Genomic DNA, 19,753 nt, shown 5'->3' with positions numbered 1-19,753 from the left:
AGAACCTTGCTCCCAGCCGAAATAAATTATAGCATTGGAGACAAAGAGCTTTTAGCAATTAAAAGTTCCTTAGAGCACTGGAGGCATCTATTAGAAGGGTCAAAAGAACCTTTTCTCATTTTTACTGATCACAAAAACCTTGAATATTTAAGAAAAAGTAAAACTCTTTCTGCACGCCAAGTCAGATGGTCTTTGTTTTTAGATCGCTTTAATTTTTTGATTACTTACAGACCAGGACATTCTAACACTAAAGCTGATGCCCTCTCCAGAATGTATGATTCTACGAATATCTCCGAGACCCTCAATCCAATCATACCAGAAGAGAAATTTATATACTCACTTTCTAACTTAGAAAGGGACATTCTACTGGAAACTCAAAAAGAAAAAGTCTGCCCTCCAAATTGTGAGAAAGATTCCACATCAGGGTTGTTGTACCACAAAGATAGTTTATATGTACCTAAGGCTCTTAGAATGATGATATTAAAACATTATCATGACAATGTTATGTCAGGCCACAAAGGTGTACAAAAGACCACCAACTTGATCAAAAGACACTTTTGGTGGCCACAGCTAAATCAAGATGTTATCCATCATTTGAAAAAATGTGATATATGTGCAAGAAACAAAGTGGCACACAAAAAACCTATTGGTTTATTAACTACCTTACCAATACCAGATATGCCATGGTCCACCATATCAATGGATTTTATTGTTGATCTTCCAGTCTCACAAAAGTACACCACTATTCTAGTGGTTGTAGATCACTTAACTAAATTAGGTCATTTTATTCCACTAACAAGTTTACCCACAGCCATTACTACAGCAAAAGTCTTTTTGGATAATATAGTCAAATTACATGGATTACCGACTACAGTGATCACAGATAGAGGTACTCAGTTCACCTCAGCATTCTGGAGGTCTCTGTGCAAACTGTTACAAATAGATACTCGTTATACCACAGCCTTTCATCCTCAGTCAAATGGATTGACTGAACGTCTGAATCAGACGCTAGAACAATTCCTACGATGTTATCTAAGCCATCTTCAGGATGATTGGGTAGATTACCTCCCAATGGCAGAGTTCTCATACAACAACTCGATTTCTACCTCAACCAAAGTATCACCATTCTTCGCCACATATGGTTTCCATCCAACCACTATCACATTATCACATACTACAGTGAATTGCCCCGGAGCAATGGATTTCAGTAATTCCTTACAAGATAGACTTTTGTTGCTTAAGACTCACTTGCAGGATGCTCAAGAACACCAAAAGAAGTACTATGACTTACATCATTCCCCTAGTCCCACTTATGCAGTAGGAGATTTGGTTCTATTGTCCACCAAGTATCTGAAACTTTGTGTGCCATGTAAAAAATTGGCCAATCAATTTATTGGTCCGTTTCCGATTGCAGCAATAGTCAACTCGAACGCTGTTCGGTTGACTCTGCCCAAAGATCTCACCGTTCATCCTACATTTCATGTATCTCTGATTAAGCCTTACGTAGGAAACCCTTCATTACAACTGGCAGATCCTCCTCCACCCATTTATCACCAAGATCAGTTGGAATATGAAGTGGAGTCCATCTTAGATTCCCGGATACGTCGCGGTCATGTACAATACTTGATACAATGGAAAGGCTATGGTCCTGAAAGCAATTCATGGGAATCTCATGAGGATGTTCACGCACCTGATCTACTCTCCGCTTTTCATCGGCGGTATCCTGGGAAGCCATATCTCCGCACCCCTGTTGACTGCCCTTGAGGAGGGGGGTATGTGATATACCTTTAAGGTATCTCCCTTCATGCACCTTACTCCTTTAAAAGGGAGCCTCCTACAATCAATCTTTGCCTGATTATTGAAGTTCAACAGCCTGGAGGCTGTTCCCCTTTGTTACTACTCAGGTCACTTCGTTTCCTTTCAAATTTATGTTTGGGAATTATACCTTAAGTTGTTAAACTTTGAACTGAATATCCACAGCTACCTCTGTGTTATTAACCAGTTACTAAATTTCTGTGATTACCGCTCTGCACAAAAATCCCTTTTCAGGTCTCCCTCTGCAGCTCCTGTCAGTTATTTTTTCACATCGCGGAACCTCCGCAACTTTCCGACGCTGGATCCTCAAACCGGAAGTGAGTCACACATTCACCGCAAGCGGTTCTCTCCTGCAACAGGCAAGCTCTCTCTGACTCCTTGGTCACAGGTAACCTCTGTTTGTTACTATTTCTGGATATCGTTTGCATCGGTTATTCCTCTTGTTGCCACATATATTCAAGTTGACTCTCTCTAAATATGTTGCTATACACATGGGATGTGAATCACTATACCGGTGCATATTAATTCCACAACAAATACTGCTTTCAAGTTACATATTTGGATAAACCTATAGTTGTAATAAGCAATTCGTGTGAGTGACTTTGTATATATTTTATTGGGTGAATGTGTGTGAAGTATACGGGACACTGAATCAAGGTTTACAGAAGTTATACGATTCATCCACAAATCAACCCTTTATCTAACTCCTGATTCTGGGCTATCTGAGTTAGAGTTCTAAAACCTATACTACTGGCTATTAATTGCTCACTGTTACCATTTCTGTTCAAACTAAGTCTGTGTTTGCAGAGATAGATATACAAAAGAGCTACAAATATTCTATTTCTGGTTTGTGTGTGAGTGGATTCGTTACAAACACTCTGTTACTCTAATGCCTATGCCCAGAAATAGTTAATGGGTTAAAACCTCATAAAACCCAGTGAAGTGTAAAAGAAAAAAGAAATGGTTCTGGGTGGCGCTCAAAATGAGCAACTTAGAGATTCAAGTTAAATATCTTTATGAAAGGCTATATAGCAATAGATTGTATCTAGATAGACCAAATGACTAGATATTATCTTGTAACAAAAATATATTATTTATTCCATGAAATATTATAACAGTAAATATAAAATATATTATAAAATTGATGATGCCGGCATCTAAAAAACAATCATATAGTGCGATAAAGATTGCAATGTGTATATCAGTGTGTATCTTTTTCTAAACGAAAATAAAAAATGAAATGTATCACACTTATGTTAAAAACCTGTGTCGTCCTGTTTGTATCAAATAACAATGTCAAACAGTGTCCAAGGAACAATTGTTCTATACAAACTCAGTTGTAAGAAAGAACTCCGGGATTGTGGTTGTTTTTTCTCCTTGGTATTGAAAGTTATTACAGTTGTCTGTAAGCCGTGGAGGGTGCTATGATCCCCGTGTGAATCCAAAACAGATCCGGGTTGTGGTTCAAAGAATGTTCCGGTATGGATAACCTTTTGTAGTTCCTAGGAGTGTTTTAGGATCCAGAGTTCTGATTTATACAGATGGATAGGTATGAGTAGGTCCCGGGACAGGAATTACACATATGAAGCTAGCTTGAAACAAGTTTTTAAGCTGCTTGATGTACCTGTCCTAGCTACTTACGTCTCCAATCTGTTATTTAGCAAACAAGCAAATGAGTATTGTGCACAGGAGCAGTCGGTAAATCTACGTGTTTCAGCCGCCAGGGGCCTTTATCAAGATACCTGTTTGCTCCCAGTTCCATTTTTAAATATCCCACGTCGTATCCTCATTGGACAGAATTAGACCAATCAGATCTTTAATACAGGGGGTGTATTTTCACATATTAAAAAGGTCCGTGCAAGTTTTATGAACAATGTCTGTCTGTTTTCTTTAAAAATATACAATAGCAAAAATATGCATCTATATCTAATATTGGAAAAGCTATAATAATGTCCTAAATGTCTGTGTCAAATTGTTAAAATTGTAGCGATCTCTTCATGGATCTGATCAAAGGACGCCTCTAATGGATTCAGCATATTACTACACAGCCTTTCATTCAGAGACTTAACCCTATCAATTCCATTAACTTTCTATGAGAAATAGACCAAATTGGATTAAAATTTTTTTTTTTTTTTACGTAAAAGGGTTTTTTTTTTTCAATTTTAAAAGAACTTTATTTTGGTTAAATAGACATACAATGTATAGATAAAATGTGAACATCATACATCAAAGTTGATACAATACAATGCTATATCACATATATCCATTTAAAAACAAAACTAAGAAAGGCGTAAGGCTAGTTCTTGTACATTCACTTAGAAGCTTGAAAACACCTTTTCAATTTGCTGTATGTCTTAATTGATCCCCTTTTTCAAACTATGTGGACCACTCTTGGGTCCATAACGGATAAACATAAACAGTACTGGGTATGTATAAAGTGGGGGGGGGGGGGGACTGGGAATAAGGGAGGCAGGCTGTTAATGTACAACTTTTGCAATGTAGTGAGATATATAGGGCAATTATGTTATTACTCAAAATTGGGCTTGAAATTGCTAGAACTGAATCATATGTATGCGGGACCTGGAATTGTTATAGGGGAAGTGTAAATTATGGGAAATATATGAGTTAGTAGAAGGTAGACATGAGGATACTATGCAGGGTCAGACGTTAGTGAGCTGCGTTCATGGTGTACAATCTAAAGCTTGTGCGATTATATGTAAGTGCTTTCTTAAGTGTTTATACTAAATCTTTACTTAAGATACACAGCTCGATTCTTAACACACAAAAAAGAGAGCATAGTTAACCTGTTAGTACATGAAAATAGGTAATGCCCTAAGATGCGCTCAATAGCCTATTACTGTTCCTTTGGGGGAAAGATAAATATATCAACATGAACATCAACTTTAACTATATACTCAGCCCTGAGATGATATAGCCTGTCCGCTTATAATATATTTCAACAATCGTGGAGGGGAAACAAACGAGTGGGCAGCTACAGTCTTTATTAAACTCTGAAAAAGTCCACAGGTAAGCATTAACATGCCGTCTCTGCCAGCGGACGCCAACTGCTACACGCTGTCTGAAAAGGGGCCTCCACACACTACCCCTTACCTGATCTCGGCAGACGTCTTACACTATGCGGGCAATGTGTGAGTCCACCTGGATCAAAAAACTGTCTCCGCTTTCCACTATCACCTAGTAGGGCCCAAGTGTGATCAACAGTCCATCCGATTATTCTCCCTGGCATCTCCGGTATTTTCCGAGGTGATGATTTTCTAGGAGACTTCCATAGGGATAGTGCTGCAGTGTTACCCAGGGATGAAGCTGCAATGTCTTGTCGTGCCTTGTCTCTTCCCCTGTGGGTTGTTATACGCCTCTCCGGTAGCTGGTATTTTAATGCCTGTGTTTGTAGAGACAACTCAGACTGAACCTCATAGCCCCCACACAGATCTGCGCCTTTAGTGAGTTGGAATAATAGTGATTCAGGAGAGTAGGGCATATAGTCACACTCCTCTCTGCTGCTGTCCAGGAGGATTCTTTGTGCTGTCGGCGAATCATCCTGAGGCTGTTTGGCGCCCTGCAAATTATGTTGCGCCATGACAGCGGGATTCTGTGTAATGAATATGTCGGTTGAACTTGCCGGTACATGCTGAATCAAAAAGTCATAGGGAGCTTTATCAATTAGCCTCTGCATGAGAAGTTCCAATTTTATAAAATGTTCGTCGTATTGCAGTGAGCCGTTTTCTCTCGCCATGATCAAAAAGGCCAAGTGTCCCCAGGATATTTCTATATCAGACAGATTTTTGTAGTTTTGTAGCCTGCTCTCCACTTACTAGGGTGGTTGAAGAAATTGCAGTAAGCCGGTTCAGGCCGGCAGCACTGTAGCCCCGTTTCTTCTCGGGGGGGGGAGGTGTATGCCTAGGAGTGAGCCGCCGCTCTAGGCCTCAATTTTCCGATCTGAGTCCCCAGATTCATGTATACAAGCAAGAATTGAAATATAGGTCCACGACTTATTCAATCGTGGAATCGTTGTATAATATATGTGTGATCTTGCTGTTAAGGTGTAGTAATCGGCGGATTATCATACAATCAGCCAGAGCCTACAGAAAATGCGTCCTGTCTCAGACGCAGCACGGACACGCCCCCGGATTAAAAATTTTTTAACTAAAAATACCAAATAGATTTAAGAGAAATCCTTCATAAAATAAGCTATAATATCTGAAATAATTTTTTAAAATCTCGGTAGTTCATTTGTACAAGGAAAATTTATCTAGTATTAGTTGAAAATAGGTTACTAAGGTTATTTACATAAACAAATGTCCGGATTAGTGGGGGACACGCAAGTCTGATTTAAATTGATTTATGTGGTTTATCTAAAAAAATTTAATCAAAATAAGTATCCTAGTCTATTTAAATGATATATATAAAATATATATATATATACACAAGAAACATGAAATTTAAAATACTTCTAAAATTAAGCGGAAAAGAAGGAGAAAAGGAAAAAACAGCAAAAAATGACAAAACTTAATGGCAAAAAATGAGCATCTGATATTTTCTCCTTAAAATAATATATGATATGGGTAGTTACTTATTGTCATATATAAGGGGATATGGAGTTTCTATGATTAAAAACAAGAATGGAGGGAGATAATCTTTTAAGTTATAATTGTTAACATAATAAATTCTATAGAAAATTTTATAAAAATTATATATAAAAATTTTTACATAAAAAATCCCTATAGAAATTCTTTATATAAAAAAGTTGATAAAAATAATAAAAAATGGTTCAAAAAAGTGGTTAAAAAATATGATTAAAAATTGATTTAAAATTATATGCACAATTTCATGATATTTCATAAAATTAACTGTAATACCCTAAAATTTGGTCAATAGTTTTATAATAATGTACTCAAATCCATTTCTGAATTAAGTCCATGGGGGTAGAGGGTTTTAAAATTAAATATAAATTCAGCTTCTTTTCTGAGCAGAATATTGTTAATGTTTCCCCCTCTAATTCCTAAAAAAAATTTGTTTAATACCCCAGTATTCGAAATGTTTAAGATTTCCCCCATGTGTATCCTTAAAGTGAGTGTACAATTTAGTTTCTGTAGATCCATGCTCTATCTTCAAAATATGTTCTCGGATCCTATCTCTTAAAATTCTACTCGTCTGTCCAAAGTAAAACAGTCCACAAGAGCATTTGATGCAATAAATTGTGTTTGCACTAGAACACCTAATTAATTGATTAATCTTGAATTTAAAGCCAGTATTTTGTGATATTATTTCCTTCTTCTTGTGACTGTATTTACAGGATTTGCAGGTATTACATGGGAAGAACCCATTAAGTTCTTTCCCTCTTAGATCTCTATCTGTAGAGTTATGTTTGGATTCCTTGTATTCACTTTTAGATAGTATGCATTTCAGGTTTTTAGCTTTCTTAAAGATTATGTCAGGGTGATTTTTCACTCTATTGCCCAACACATGGTCTTGTTTAATTAAGTGCCAGTGTTTTTTTAAAATCTTTCTCACTTCGTAGTGCTGTGAGCTAAAATCAGTTATAAAAGGTACAAACATCTCTTTGGAGTTATAAATATTGTCTGTGTTTTTCTTAACTTTATTTGATAACAGAACTTCTCTGTCTATTTTTGCAACTTCCATTTGTGTATTCGTTAAAAGTTTATTGTCATAACCTTTTTCTAAGAATCTCTCTGTTAGTATTTTAGATTGAGATTGATAGCTCTCTGTAGTGGAGCAATTTTTCCTAATTCTCATGTACTGGCTTTTAGGGATATTTAGTTTCCAACGATCTAAATGACAGCTGTCTGAATGGATGTAGTTGTTCGCGTCTATACTCTTAAAAAAGGTCTTTGTATAAATACTATTTCCACTGATTTCTAATTCAACATCTAAGAAACTTATTTTCTTACCACTATATTCATAAGTAAAAGATAGACCTAATATGTTAGTATTCAAATCTGTTAAAAATGTATCTAATAATTCAACATCTCCTCTCCATATGATGAAGATGTCATCTATAAATCTGCAATAGAGCACAAGGTTCGCCTCCCATGGTCCATTAAATATATACATATTTTCAAAATAGCCCATGAACAAATTTGCGTAACTGGGGGCGAACCTTGTGCCCATTGCAGTCCCCTTAACTTGCAGGTATATATCTTTATTAAATAAAAAGCTGTTATTGTGTAATATGAAACTGATACATTCTAATATAAAACCATTCTGTGCCATAGGTAGTTCTAGATCCTGATCTAAAAATGATTTGATGGCTTTTAGGCCCTTATCATGTGAGATGTTAGTATAAAGTGAGTTCACATCACATGTAACTAATATATAATTGTTTTTCCAATTTAAATCCTTAATTTTATTTAAAAAATGGGTGGAATCCCTAAGATAGGCTGGTAATTTGAGAACATACTTCTGTAAGAAGAAATCTATATATTGAGATAGGCCTGAAGTTAGAGAACCTATCCCAGAGATGATAGGGCGGCCCGGTGGGTTTTTTAAATCTTTGTGAATTTTCGGGAGGAAATAAAATGTTGGAGTTTTAGGATATGTTATGTTTAAAAAATTAAATTCTGACTCGTTAATAATTCCTGCTTCTTTAGCTTTTAGGAGTATTTCCTCTAATCCATTTTGTTGTTTTTTTAAAGGGTTCAATTTGAGTTTGCTATAAGTTGTTTTGTCCTGTAATATCCTATTAGCTTCAGTGACATAGAAAATTTGGTCCATGATAACAATACCCCCCCCCTTTGTCCGCTGGTTTCACTATTATCTCTGTATTATTTTGTAGTTCCTTAAGTGTCTCTATTTCTTTCCTACTTAGATTATTCCTTATTGGCTTGTTCTGATCTAGTGATTCCAAATCTCTTTTAATGTTTTGTTCAAATAATTTTATGTGTTCACTTTTTTCCTGTGTAGGGTAAAAGGTGGACTTAGCTTTTAGTTCAGTGTGAATATAGTTACTATGTGTTGTTTTATCTTGTATGGGATTTTTAAAAAAATATCTTTTTAGAGTTAGTTTCCTAATGTACTGGTTTATATTGATTAAAGTCTCAAATTTATTGAGTTTACAGGATGGTGCAAAACTTAAACCTTTTTCAAGCACTTTTTCTTGTTTGTCATTTAAATGTATTTTACTCAAATTGAATATACCCACTTTTTTAACATTATTTATTTCATTTGTTTCATTTTTTATCTCTTTATAGTTTTGTTTATCTCTTCTACCTCTAGCCTTCTTTTTCCTTGTGCCATTCTTGGTGGTTTTGGGGCCTCTGGAAAATCTCTTGAAGGCCCCGCAGTAGCGGGGGGATCCTCTAAAAAAATGAGTTCTATGTGTGGTGTTTTCCTGCATGTTGGAAAATGACGGTTTTCTATAATGATACGTTCTCTGGGGGCTGTAGGTTTGATCTAATGGTGTGAATCTATTTTGTAAGGGAATTCTCCAATTCTGATGATCAGAATGGGAATTTCTTTGATACTCTTTAGGGGTATTTTGACGTTGTATATAATGATTTTCAAATGTGTTCTGCGGTTGTCTGTACTGGTCACTGTTACCAGATTGTCTGTTGTTATATTGGTTATAAAATCGTCCATTGTCAGTTTGTCTATTATTATGGTTATTTCTATGTCTCTGTTGTTGATCAGGCTGTCTATTATCATGTTCATAGTAATTAGTTCCAATCTGTTGTCTGTTATAGTGCCAGTTTGGACGATCTTTTTGATTATGTGTTCTGTTATACCCTCCCTCATTCCTATATCCATTATACTCTCTTTGTGGAGATCTATAATGTCTATTGTTATTGTGCCAGTTATTATTAACGTTTCTCATGGGTGTTTTTATATCCCAGTTCCCAGATTCTTCATTCCACTGGTCTCTATTGTAATTATTATGGTTATAATGAAAATCTTGCCTAGGTTTAAATTGTCTATTCGAGTCTCTAAATCTATTTTGATGCTGGTGGTTTCCATTTTGTCTATCATATAAATGATTTTGTTGATTTATTTGAGTTTTGTTGTTCATCTTTTTCTTACTGAATATATGTGATAATTCTTTTCTAGAATGATCTATGTTGCTATTATCACTGATGTTCTCCTCAATGTTGTTAGCTTGATCTATTTGATCTGAGGTCTGGGTATTGTCCTCATTTTTCTTGTAATCTGTAATATCTCTTTTAAATTTTGAATTCTTTTGTAATATAATATTACCTTTAAGTTCTGAGATTTTTTCTATTATTTCAGTCTGCCCCAAAGTAATCAGCTCTTTTACCTGTAAAAAAAAAGAAATACAACCCCCCAACATTAAAACCCACCACCCAAACCCCCCTTAAAAAAACCTAACACTAACCCCCTGAAGATCACCCTACCTTGAGCCATCTTCACCCAGCCGGGCCGAATTCTTCATCCAAGCGGGGAAGAAGAGGTCCTCCATCTGGCCGAAGTCTTCATCCAAGCAGCGTCTTCTATCTTCAATCATCTGGAGTGGAGCAGAGCCATCTTCCATCCAGCCGATGCGGAGCCATCTTCTTCCAACGACGTCCTAACACCGAATGCCTGCTCCTTTAAATTACGTCATCCAAGATGGCGTCCCTTGAATTCCGTTTGGCTGATCGGATTCTATCAGCCAATCGGAATTAAGGTAGGAAAAATCTGATTGGTTTATTTAATCAGCCAATCGGATTGAAGTTCAATCCGATTGATTGGATCAGCCAATAGAATTGACCTCGCATTCTATTGGCTGATCCAATCAGCCAATCGGATTGAACTTCAATCCGATTGGCTGATTAAATCAACCAATCAGATTTTTCCTACCTTAATTCCGATTGGCTGATAGAATCCTATCAGCCAATCGGAATTCGAGGGACGCCATCTTGGATGACGTCATTTAAAGGACCAGGCATTCATTTTAGGACGTCGTTGGAAGAAGATGGCTCCGCGTCGGCTGGATGGAAGATGGCTCTGCTCCGCTCCGGATGATTGAAGATAAAAGACGCCGCTTGGATGAAGAATTCAGCCCGGCTGGGTGAAAACGGCTCAAGGTAGGGTGATCTTCAGGGGGTTAGTTTTAGTTTTTTTTTAAGGGGGGTTTGGGTGGGTTTTAGAGTAGGGGTGTGTGGGTTTTAATGTTGGGGGGGTTGTATTTCTTTTTTTTTTTACAGGTATAAGAGCTGATTACTTTGGGGCAATGCCCTGCAAAAAGCCCTTTTAAGGGCTGGTAAAAGAGCTGATTACTTTGTAATTTAGTATAGGGTAGGGCATTTTATTATTTTGGGGGGCTTTTTTATTTTATTAGGGGGCTTAGATTAGGTGTAATTAGTTTAAACTGCTTGTAATTTTTTTTATTTTCTGTAATTTAGTGGGGGGTTTTTGTACTATAGTTTAGTTTATTTATTTGTATTTAATTTTAGGTAATTGTAGCTAATTTTGTTAATTAATTTAATGATAGTGTAGTATTAGGTGTAATTGTAACTTAGGTTAGGATTTATTTTACAGGTAATTTTGTACTTTTTAGCTAGGTAGCTATTAAATAGTTAATAACTATTAAATAGCTATTGCACCTAGTTAAATTAAATACAAAGTTGCCTGTAAGATAAAAATAAATCCTAAAATAGCTATAATGTAATTATTAGTTATATTGTAGCTATCTTAGGGTTTATTTTATAGTTAAGTTTTTAGTTTTAAATAGGAATAATTTATTTAATTATAGGAATATTTATTTAAAATAACTTAAATAATATCTAAGTTAGGGGGGTGTTAGGGTTAGGGTTAGACTTAGCTTTTGGGGTTAATTCATTTAATATATTGGCGGCGGTGTAGGGGGGGTAGATTAGGGGTTAATAATTGTAATGTAGGTGGCGGCGGGGTCCGGGTGTGGTGGTTTAGGGGTTCAACAATTAATTTATTTGCGGCGGGGTCCTGGATCGACAGGATAGGGGTTAATAACTTTATGTAGGTGGCGGCGGTATAGGGGGCGGCAGATTAGGGGTTAATAGGTATAATGTAGGTGGCGGCGGGGTCCGGGAGCAGCGGTTTAGGGGTTAATATATTTATTTAGTTGCGACGGGGTCCGGGAGTGGCGGTTTAGGGGTTAATAAGTATAAAGTAGGTGGCGGCAGTGTAGGGGGGGCAGATTAGGGGTTAATAGGTATAATGTAGGTGGCGGCGGGGTCCGGAATTTTGGAAGTATGGTGAAATATATAATCAATATTATTGAAAGAAGATATATATGTATAAATGTAAATGTATTTATTTTTGGAAATTGATATCCAGGCACTCTATTCAACAGATGAGTTTTACACCAACAAATGTTATAATATCTATCTAGCTATCTATCTATCTGACTGTCTGTATGTCTTTCTATTTATCTATCATCTATCTATCTATTTATCTATCAATCTATCTATCTATACATATATATATGTGTGTGTGTGTGTGTGTTTGTGTGACAAAATATTTGGAAATAAAGCAAGAAACAGAGAATTAAAGTGGATTATTAGCCTAAACTGGCATGAAAGATTTCCCATTAAAATTAACTGTCATAAAAAGATGGGAGGGGAGGAGGCACTTTCTTTAAAATAAGACCAAAATAATTACCAAACATGATTTTATAACAAATAATGCAGACTTGAAAAGTAAGATGCTGATGAAAAATGGATGTAAATGTGGCGTTTTTTAGAGGGAATGTACGTAATAAATGAAGGCAGGAATTCTATGATTTCCTGATTGACTATGAATGATTTTTGTGATAAATGACCAATTTAATTTCCTCAATACCAACCTGATTACTTTCAGGTCTGTATATATTTAGTATTTTTAGAAACTGTGCTCAACTATTAAAAAACAATATTGCAAAAGGCCTCCCATATATTTTACTACACCACTGAAATTGAATAGCTGCTGGTTTACAAACTATTGTATACAAAATTAATTTCCTTTAGCTAAGAAATGCCTCTGTTTTTTTTATAAATAAAAAAATAGTCTGAACCAATAAAAAAATGTAACTCCAGAAACACTGGTAACCCCTGTAATACATATATGAGGCAAATTAATTTCAGATGTATATTATCTTGGCAGGACGTATTACCATCTTTTTTTTTTACCCTGTGTAGAAGGAAAGTAGTTAAGGAAGAAGGAAATTAGTGAGATATAGAAGTATGTCCTACTGTTTAAAGACTTTGCATGTATTAGCAGCTGCAGTCTGGCCTATGCACTTTCTAAATATAAATGCAGAGCCCTCCTGGTCTCTTACCTCATCTGTCTGATGGAAACCTTATTCTATCACACTGTAAAATGTAACAAATGTTACCTGACTTTATGCACAATAATTAATTTTCCAGTTAACTTGTTCTGTTCTAGAATACACAGGGTTTAAACACTAAGGGGCCTATTTATTATTGTACGAGCGGCCATGAAATCCGATATTACGGATCATGTCCGCTGCACATCGATAAATGCCGACAGCATATGCTCTCAGCATTTATCATTGCACCCTGCAGATTCCCTGACAATTGGCCGCTAGCAGGGGGTGTCAATCAACCTGATCGTATTCGATCGGATTGATTTCTGTCCGCCGCCTCAAAACAGGCGGACAGGTTATGGAGCAGCCGTCTTTGGAGCTTGATAAATTGACCCCAAGGCTTTAAAAAAAAAAAAGAATGAAATATTCTGTTAAGTGGTTGTTTGTCCTTACAATATTTTAAACTGGATCAAATAGTTAATTACATAACATGCTTTGCACAATATTTTGAGAGAACAGTGAAGGTTATATAAGTATTTGGAAATAAATGCTAGATATCAGGAATTTATGGCTGCACATATACCACATATACGTAATGTCAAATTAAAAGGATGTGGAAGTCATAATTATTCCTTCTTGGTTTATATAGAGTGTTAGATTTAAAAAAAAAGGCAAATTACTCCTATTGTCAAATTTACTTCTCTCTATTGATTTCCTTTGCAGAAAGTTAGCTCCTTCCCATAAGAGAATATCCATATAGGCTCAAGAGCGTACATGTGTCTTCAGCACTATATGGCGGCAGTTGTAAATATTGTTGCAAAGGTTGCTTGAAACCAAGGGGCGACATTGCATGAGTGACAGCTAGAGCAATAATAAATGTGGACAGCCGGATGCTGCCAGCCTAATTGGGAACCTGTTCTCCCTCTAGTTGATAAATGGAGCTCTAACTCTAAATTTTAAATGAGCAATAGATTTTTATTTATTTTTTTCTAACAAATGTCAAAGGTTCCTTTCATTTCCTTGCCCTGTGTCATGTGACAGCCATCCACAGAAAACATATGAAAAGAATGAACACTATTTGATAATGGAAGTAAATTGGAAAGTGCATTCTCTATCTGAATCATAAACATTTAATTTTAACTTTAGTGTCCCTTTAATTATTTTTTTACATTTATTTATTTTGATTAAACTTTTGATAATACAAAATATACTTGTCATAGCGCCTTTAAATTAGATATAGTTGTGTCATACGGTCCAAAAAATGTTACCCACATTAGCTCTTTCAATCCAAAACTAGTACCTCATGGTATTCCAATGAAGACAGATATCCTCTTGTTGTCCAATGGGTACACTAAACATACACTAGACATACATGTTATTGGCCTCAAGTACATATAGTTAGGTGAGCCATAAAAGACAGAAATAAGGAGTAAAAGAGAAGATCAGGTAAGCAGGGAACAACTAAGAGGGGAAAAAAAAAACAGAAGGTGAAGAGGGGATCTCTCTCCAGGGAGACCAAGCATGGTAGTTCTAAAGGTGCTTATATTCTCTCTGTCCCTTTAACTCTAATTACATAGGTCTAGACCATTACCTTGTTACACTTAAGTCGCTATCAAAAATTGAGTGGCTCAAGCAATGTAGCAGCTGCAAAGTAATAGGGGCCGATTTATCAAGCTCTGTATGGAGCTTGATGCCCCTTGTTTCCGGCGAGCCTTCAGGACCACTGTTCCATAACTTGTCCGCCTGCTCTGAGGCTGCAGACAGAAATCAACCCGAACCCCCTGCTAGCGGCCAATTGGCCGCAAATTTGCAGGGGGGCGGCATTGCACCAACAGTTCACATCGTATCATGTCCGCTCACACATTAATAAATATACCCCATAGCATCAGTTACTATTTTCACAGAGAGCAGCTATAACATAATAGCAACAGTACTGACTATGGGGCCTATTTAGCAAGCTCCGTATGGAGCTTGATGCCCGTGTTTCTGGCGAGCCTTCAGGCTTGCTGGAAACACAGGTTATGAAGCAGCGGTCTAAAGACCACTGCTCCATAACCTGTCCGCCTGCTCTGAGGCGGCGGACAGACATTGGTGGAAATCAACCTGATCGAATACAATCAGGTTGATTGACATGCCCTGCTAACGGACGATTGGCCGCGAATCTGCAGGGGGCGGCATTGCACCAGCAGTTCACAAGAACTGCTGGTGCAATTATAAATGCCGACAGCGTATGCAATATCGGATTATGTCCGCTCGCACAATGATAATTCGGCCCCTATGACTATCATTGATATAGATGGCAGCAAGTGAGACCCTTTCAACAAACAGAATTTAAATAGCCTAAAACTTAAAGGGATGTTAAACAGTCTGTTTAATTGTTGTAATTAAATAAATTAAAAAAAACACTAAGCAGGTGCTTATATAGAAATCACTGCAATATGTATTATTAATCTATTTAAATCGATTTTACTTTTTACACTACATTTGTGCATCCTGTCACAGCCCTACAAGGAGGAGGAAGCCTTTGCAGGAAGTTTTATCTCATCCTCATGTCATAAAACTTCTAGTCAAGTGAATAAAATAAATAACAGGGAGTAACATTTGCTCATGCCCAGAACTGACAGAATAAAACCTTAGGTTTTGAAAATCCTGTGCGCTTAAAATACTGGGGGTAGGGCTCCACTGAGAATTTCTAAGTACTAATTTTGTAAGAAAACAAGTGTTATTTGCTGTTTTTTCGCAAATTATTTTTCTTTTTATATTTACTTTGATTTAACAAATATGATTTACCAAAGGAGCATTGTTTAATATCCCTTAAATGCAAGAGATCAGAACAAAAGTGATCTCCATACAGAGGTAATTCTCTGCCTCAAACAAAGCTAAATTATATCCTCCTCGATAGCAGTAAACCTTATTCACTGCTGCAATGTCACCGCCTCAATTAAACACTAAGGGGGCGATTTATCAAGCTGAGGCAGACAGGGGCGCATGTATGCACCCCTGTCTGCTGCAGCTCCCCTCTGGCGGTCTGAATTCTCCTGGAGGAATTCAGCATTGCACACGAGCGCTATTTTGTGCTTGCGTGCAAACCCCCCCTGCCCGCCCACAGCCAATCACGTGCGGACAGGAGCTGTCAATCTCCCCACTCGTGTGAGAACCTGCAGCTGTAGTGGCTCAAAGGCTGGCAAAAGCCTTTGATAAATCGACCCCTAACTACTACTTACCTTATAACTAAACATTAGATTTCCACTGATCTAATCTCTTTACCACAATTACCTGGTGCCATTAAACCTAATCTTTAATGCATTGGGTGGTGGCACAATTAGAGTTTATCTATATCACACTAGTAAATAGGTTGTACAGGTATCAGTAAATTAGCGACTGGCAACAGAAACTCCTTGGCAGCTACTCCTTGTGACCATCCAATGAAAGTTGTTACAATGAGTCACATGCATAGAGCTAGAGCTTGATCAACTTGTGCACATGCCCATTATACAAAGTCTTCTGTCACTAGAATTTTGGATTACAGAGGACAGCTGTATCCCTTTTGTAATTACAATAACTGGCAAGAATTTGTGACTTTGTATTGCAGTACTTTTCTTGTGAAATATAGATTAATATAATACATTCTAGTGAATCATATCTTTTTAGTACAAAGGCAGATAATTCTGCATAAGCAAGGTAGTTATTTGTAAAACGATATATTTTTTTCTCCTTGTTTTCCTTAACCAGCAATTTCATAAAACCTAGATGATGGTAAGGCTCCATTTATCAAGCAGCGGTTGCTGCTTCAGAGGCCCATCGTTTTAGGCGAATCTGAAACTAAAGTTAAGACCGCTGCCCCTTAAACTGTCCGCCACCTTTTCGGTATGATTGGGATGATTGACAGCCCCTGCTAGCAGCCGATTGGCAACCAGTGAGCAAGAAGTTGCATTGCACAAGCATTTCTAGTGAAATGCTTGTGCAATGTTAAATGCGAACAGCATATGCAGCGATGTCCAGCGAATCATGTCCGCTTGACAATTGATAAATGGAGCCCTAAATCTCCAATGTATTCCAACATATCAGCCATACTGAAACTAGCATGAAATAGATCAAGTGGTAGGATCAGTAGGAATTACACTCTATATACTTACCAGCTGACAGCCTTCAAGTGAACTGACCAGTTGAGCATTTTGACAGGAGAGAATGGAGCCAGCCAGGTTCAACATGACACACACAGCAGAGAGCAGCATGAAGAAGGTTATCTAAGAGAAAGCACATTGCACAAATATAAATAAAACAGATTGGAATATCTTCATTTTTATTTTAACAGGAGATCAGCAAATCTGCTAACGCTACGGAACAAGGGCATAAATAAACATGCAAGCAGGTATGTTGTAAGTACATGTTATCTATACAGTCATATTTATGTTATTACTGTTATATACATATAGGGCCTTAGTCACCAAGTTCCAACTTTGCAGCCAACTTTTTTAAAGGAGAAAAAAACATTTGAAAAAATGTTGGGTGGGTTTGTTTCAACAAAGAGTAATACTATTCACAATCAGCTTATACAGAATATAGCCAATATGACTGATACATATACACAACACAGATGAATTTAGTTTTAGTCACTTTCTATTCATTTCTAGAATCACAGCTTCACTTACACACAACCCAACTCCTCCTTTTGGACTTTGTTTTAGTACCAGTACGGTGTTTAGTTATGATTACATCTTTACTGCTTTAGGGCTAGAATTGTGCTTTCTCAAATGCAATATTTGCACTCCACTCAGTAATACTGGCGCACACAAATATGCGCTGGTATTACAAGTATACTGTATATATATATATATATATATATATATATATATATATATATATATATATGTATGTATGTACAGTAGTGTGGCCATATTGCCGCTTTAATACAGGACACTTATGAAAAATACATATGTTAAGGATGTTTAAAGAAATGTTTTGATTAATGTTTCTTTATAAGAAATCTGCCATATTTTTTTTATATGTGTCCTGTTTTAAAGCAGCAATTAGGCCACCCAAATTTACAGTGAAATCACAGTCAGCATAGACCGCAATGTAATGGCACTTTTTAGTTCCATTTTTTTTTTCTTATACCCCACATCCCCTCTTTTAACCCCATATAACTGCCTTGTGCAGTTATTTAACAGAAAAATAAAAATGCTCATAAATTAAAAAAAAATTTTTAAATGAAAAGTACACTATATTTTGTGTGGAAATTGGGGTACATTTATTTAATAAACCAGAGGTCTGACCTCTGCTTAATTAATTCAAGCGCAAAGTGCTACCGTGAGCTTGCAGTAGCATTAACCAGCCACTTGTAATTGCTGGTTATTTAACATGCACCCGTAAACGGGCAAATTTGCCCCTTTGCAGGCATATGTTGAATTACTGCTCCACTCGTAATCTAGCCCTTAATGTTGTATGTCACATTAGTTAAGACACCTACTTTATTTTACACAATAAACTTATTTTCCCTGTAGAATGTAAGAGAATATTCTAGAGCTTTGTAGTAATTGGTGTATATATGATATGAAGATATAAAAACCTGTGCAGAAGAGATTTCTATCAGACATCACTTTACCATCTATAATGTAATAAAAGTATTTACTTACATCTTCGTGTCTTGGAAGTTCCTATAACACCAATCAACAACAGTTTAAAAACAAAAATGGAATCTTTATTTAATTTTTCTTTTGTCATTTAGCATAAGAATTCATCACACTGTCCACTAAATAAACATATGAATAAAGGCACTCAACTCACACTTGCTATTTAAACCACTTTAATATAACTTTTTTATAATAAAAAATATTGGTTTAATATTTATGCAGAGCTATTTCATATGAATGAGAGAAATGTCTTGATTGTAATGCCCTTTAATAAAAGGATCTCATATACTAGAGATGTCCTTGTTACAGAAAGGTTCAGTCACAATTCATTTGAAAGAAATAGAGTTTTTCACACTGCAATCTGTTATCTGTATCTCCAGATTTTGAGCTAAAAATAATTATAATACACATCCCTAAGAGTTAAGGAATTGTGAGTGTTTTATATTAACATATAACCTAAATATTGCTTGGTAAACACTATTTTACACAGCTATAACCCAGTCGGTGCATCACCCGTGAATTTTTATACACCCTTGCACTGATAACTGATACTCATATAAAGCATTGAATAGGTGCTCAATGGGACATTAAATTTTTTCTTGTAATAATAGAAAATATTTTATAATGAATTACCTTTCTAGCAGGTGTTCCTGTCTTGGATAAAACTATTGTTTGTCTCCCTGTCTCTTTACACTGTGGGATTTGTCCTTATCAGCCAGCAAAAAGACTTTTGAATGATCAGTTATGAACAATCACTTTCTGTTTTGTCCAATATGACATTAAGCAGCTTTACCTTATCTGTTTTTCAAGACAAATACAGGGCTAGATTATGAATGGTGAGCTGTTGCACGCAATGGAAAAGGGGTTTATCGCAGCTCTTTGCACACAGCGGACGTAAAATTGATTTCAATGCGTGTTGGGATTGCACAACTTCAGAGCTATGGTATTTAACTGTTATGGTCAACTAAAAAGTTGCACATAAAATCTTAAATATACATTTTTGTGCAACTCTTTAGTCTAGCGTGACATTTAACCAGAACTCTGAAGT

General features: G+C 36.3%; 1 protein-coding gene across 1 annotated transcript in view; it reads right to left on the bottom strand.

Annotated features, from left to right (window-relative positions):
* The window catches only part of ENTREP2 (endosomal transmembrane epsin interactor 2), a 1,562,546-nt gene that overhangs the window by 730,192 nt on the left and 812,601 nt on the right, over window positions 1–19,753 (bottom strand). The window contains exon 3 of the mRNA XM_053717551.1: window positions 17,209–17,319. Within this exon, the coding sequence (XP_053573526.1) occupies window positions 17,209–17,319 (111 nt within the window). The remainder of the gene's footprint in view (window positions 1–17,208; window positions 17,320–19,753) is intronic.

The sequence above is a fragment of the Bombina bombina genome, chromosome 6, assembly GCF_027579735.1.
Source record: "Bombina bombina isolate aBomBom1 chromosome 6, aBomBom1.pri, whole genome shotgun sequence".
NCBI classification, from domain to species: Eukaryota; Metazoa; Chordata; class Amphibia; order Anura; family Bombinatoridae; genus Bombina; species Bombina bombina.
The sequence above is the reverse complement of the archived record's forward strand: the minus strand, read 5'-3'. Positions and strand labels throughout refer to the sequence as shown.